The sequence below is a fragment of the Pinus tabuliformis genome, chromosome 7 (genome assembly GCF_031772625.1).
Source record: "Pinus tabuliformis cultivar Carrire ecotype Pingquan chromosome 7, CPIR1, whole genome shotgun sequence".
Lineage (NCBI taxonomy): Eukaryota > Viridiplantae > Streptophyta > Pinopsida > Pinales > Pinaceae > Pinus > Pinus tabuliformis.
The window spans coordinates 155356777-155360910 of record NC_142293.1 but is presented as its reverse complement, the minus strand read 5'-3'; the positions used below and the strand labels follow the sequence as shown (position 1 = coordinate 155360910).

The 4134-nt window shown below is 39.6% G+C and overlaps 1 protein-coding gene across 1 annotated transcript; it reads right to left on the bottom strand.

Annotated features, from left to right (window-relative positions):
• Positions 1-1003: 1003 nt before the first annotated feature.
• LOC149246325 (laccase-11-like) lies at positions 1004-3742 on the bottom strand. The gene is made up of 6 exons (XM_089455665.1): positions 3607-3742; positions 3347-3498; positions 2990-3234; positions 2768-2896; positions 1744-2667; positions 1004-1622 (listed from the first exon to the last, which is right to left on the bottom strand). The coding sequence occupies exons 1-6, from the start codon at positions 3703-3705 to the stop codon at positions 1492-1494; spliced, it is 1680 nt and encodes a 559-aa protein (XP_089311791.1). The 5' UTR covers positions 3706-3742; the 3' UTR covers positions 1004-1491.
• Positions 3743-4134: the final 392 nt, after the last annotated feature.

Genomic DNA, 4134 nt, shown 5'->3' with positions numbered 1-4134 from the left:
ATAACTCTTAGGCTTATGCTCAAGTTTTAAGTGAGAATTGTACATTTGTAGTAGGCTTTTCTATGGTTTCCTTATAGGTTTATATTATCATTATCAATTTACTTTCAAATAGGTGTTAAATAAGAATAATATGGTTATGTTATCTAATCCCTAGTCAAATAGTAGGTTTTAAATAAGAATAATATGGTTATGTAATCTAAACCCCAATGAAATGGGGCTTTATCCTTCTTTTTTAATTTTGGTTTATATTTGGGCTATCAATATTTTGTGAGAAGTTCATGTAAACATAAACCTAAAATATAGTTACTTTGTAGCATTTTTTCCTTTATTTAGTTGTATACCAAATGTAAAATGTTTCTGCCATTATGTGTGTGTGCGTGCAGACACACTTTGCTTAGAATTTTCTTGCCTATATTTTTGCTCATGTTGAAATAGATTTCCTAAGGAATTGGATGCATAAAAGGGAACTAATTAAGATTATGTTGTAAACTATTCAATGAAGAAATCCATGAATACTTAAATCTTCATTGAGGTATTTGGAGGAATATAAATAGAGAGGTTCATGTTTAGATTTAAATTTGGTTGGTTTATGAGTACTTTTGTTTGAGTTTAGTGAAAAGTAATGTTTCTTGATTCGTTTCACCTTAGTGGTTCCATAGTATATATTGGAAGCCTTAAAAATAACATGTATAATAGGTACCTATTCTTATGTGGTAAATCACTCTACATAATTGATTTCCAAAATCATTTCAATAAAACATAAATTTGAAATTTTACAAAACACACATATAACAATAGGCTTAATAATCTGCAACTACAAGAATAAAAAATGCATAAGAGGAACACCATCACTATCCTCAACTCAAGAAAACCAATACATAAAATGAACACCATCACCATCCTCAACTCAAGAAAACCAATACATAAAATGAACACCATCACCATCCTCAACTCAAGAAAACCCATCGAGATCAATTATGTAATACCATAAACAACTATCGTCTATAACATATTGCAAACCTTGTATACATCTATAACATATAACACTCGTGCACACCTTGTAGACCGGTATGGTATTAACATGGGAACTGTTGCTACAAACGATAGGGCAATTATAATGTACTCATTTAAAATTTTAAAGCAAATACTTTAATGTCGTTGGGCGTCTATCCTACCCTCAGATAAGGAGATGTAATCATTTACATTGCTTTGTTGGAAATAACTCCATTTTCTATTCCCAAATTTTAATTATCTATTAATTTCATTTAATATTATAAGATGAAATTTTGACTTGATTACGTAGATAAAGCCCCGGCCATAACAAATGGGCATTTTAGGGAAGCATATTCGACTCTCGATACGAACGGAACTGTGCTTGGTCTCCGTCATGAAAGTCCTTCCTCTAAAATTGTTTATTCGATCACGATAGTGAAATATGTAACGACGCAATGGCTGTTATGGTCAGCTGGTCTAGCGCCATCATTGGAATAATTAGCATTTGGGAAGGTCCTTTGGAGGAGGCAAAATGGATTGGTTGGGTCCATCTCCATTCTCAACAACAAACGCCATCTTCAGTCCCCATGTTGTGTGTACTTCCAGATGGCAGTGCATGAACCAAACACCTGAATGCATTCATCCATTCATGCACCTCATCAATCATATATTCATAAATAATCATTCAGAAAGTTCTAGGATATTGCCTCCAAAAGAAATCACCAATCCGATGGGTTAAAGTTAGGTTACCTGGATTGTCGGCTCTGAATCGGATAGCCGTCCAGCCACCGGTGGGAACGCCCACAGTGTTGCGCTCAGGAGGATCCACCAGATTGAATTCGGCAGGGTCCTTCTTTGGGTCATAGTTCCCAAATCCTCTTCCAACAATGAAGAAATTGAAGCCGTGAAGGTGGACTGGATGATTCTCCACTGTCAGCACGCTAGTGCCTTGAAGTACCAACTGCACCGTGGAGTTGAAGGGAATCCGAGTGAGTCTGGTTCCCTTCGATGTCATTGGGTTTTTTGGTGGAGTGCCCGTATAATTGAAAGGCGTGGGAGGCCTATCGGGAAAATCAGTGGTGAAGACACCCGTGATATTAAAGAAATGGGCTTGCAGAAGAGAAATCTTGGGCATAACGAAACTGATATTGTTAAAGGCTGCAGATACACGGGAACCATTGTTACAAGTGGGACACGAGTCAAGGGCAAGCCCTACTGTGAAAAAGAGATGGCGATCTACAGTCTGCGGGACTTTTGCGGGAAATCGGGCGGAATTGAGGCTCCGGAGATTGTTGCTGAAGTTGGTGGCAAAGGAGGTATCATTCTGCGAAGGAATGCTGGGCATCGTAACGAAGTCTGTAGTGGAATTGGAATTGACGTACTGCAAAATGGCTGTGGCTGTTTTATTGTCAACGGTAACCGGAGCATCCATGAATGAGCGAGCAGCCATGAAATACCTACCACTTTTTTGGTTGGCCTGGAGTAAGGCATTTGTGGTCTGTCCCGGCGCAATTACTATTGAGTTCGTCTCCAATGGCTTTGTGTACACTGCGTCGACTTCCACTACTTTCAGGTGATGGTTTGCAACATCAAAAAAGAGCTCATCATTGAGAGCAGCGTTGATGATTCGAAGAAGGTAAGTCTTCCCATGCTCCACTGGAACCACGAAAGTGTCTGCATTGCCAAATCAGATTATCAGATTATCAGGTTTTCATGTATATTTCCCAACAATAAACATTCATAAGTATTTCCAGGTGTTTGGCAAGCCTCTTGCCTTTAGTAGGGCAGTTGAAGAGTGGTCCTGGCTTTCCATTAATGGTGTGAGCATCAGACACGTTGGGTGCTCCTCCCGCTTTAAGCGCTTCATTGATAACAGCTTCCACATCTGCATTCCACCACTCTCCTGCACCAATAGTTGAACCGGTGAGAAATCTAACTTAAGTCAATTAAACGTCAAATACTATAGTCTAGTGAATCTGTATTAAAATTGCTATACCTAGAAGCAGAGTAATCTCTTTGTGGGGTTTGGGGAAGGGATATGGATTATGTTTAGGAGGTAAAATAACAATGGCTCCGTGAATTGTTGCCCTTAACCACAGTATATGAGCGTGCCACCACAGTGTGCCTCGTTGTCCAGTGATTGTAAAGTTGTACGCGTAGCTCTGCCCGGTTTGAATGGGGCATTGAGTTATATAAGCCGGCCCATCAGCCCAACCCGTGCGGAGCTGTCTCACCCCGTGCCTGAAGTTTGACATTTTTTTCTTTTCAATATCTTTCACAATTTAAGCAATTGTGATCTTGCATTGCAGTGCATATGAATTACTTGAAATGCAAAAGGCGATGATGTTATTACCAGTGTATGGAAACGTTATATTTGACATGATTGGTCACCTTCACTATGACGGTATCTCCTTCCCTTGCGTATATTGTTGGACCCGGAAACTCTCCATTCACAGTCACAATAGGTTTTGTGTTGCATAAACGACTCACATTCTTCAGTTCTACCTGAAAATCGAAGTAAATCACACAATTCAATTGTATTTACCAAAAAAATTCTATGATGCATGATCCATGAATGAATATTATAGCAGATTAATCAAGCGGCAAACTTACATCAAACTTGTAATGCCTCGTCATCCCCTCCGCTTCCATGGCCGAAAAAAACAAGATAACCATAGCAATCAATATAATGTGCATTGCTGACACGCCCATATTCTCTTCAAGCTCCCACACAATCACCCTGGGTGTATCCGTTGATTATAGAAGGCACCTGAATTATTATAAAGCTGTGACGGAGTTGCATGAATATATAGGCATGTGAGCGATACCTAGGAGGATGTCCATGGGAAAGCGTGTCTTATGGTGTAAGCTGTTGAAGCTGGTATGAGGTCATCGGGTTGCTTTAATGTCACTCACCCATGTTCCTTCCAAAGCTGTGCTTGTCTGCTGGCGCCCTTTTAAGGAAATGGTGGCGAGAGAGATCAGGGCCTGATCATACGATAAAATTAGGGCCAACGATGTCGACAGTGACACAAAATAAAAATCTAATATGTTTTGGGCACTCAAACCAACGTAAGAGTTACCTTCGAAGCAACCATTGCAGTTGTGTGGGGCTGAAAACCAAGTATCCGTGTAAGATGT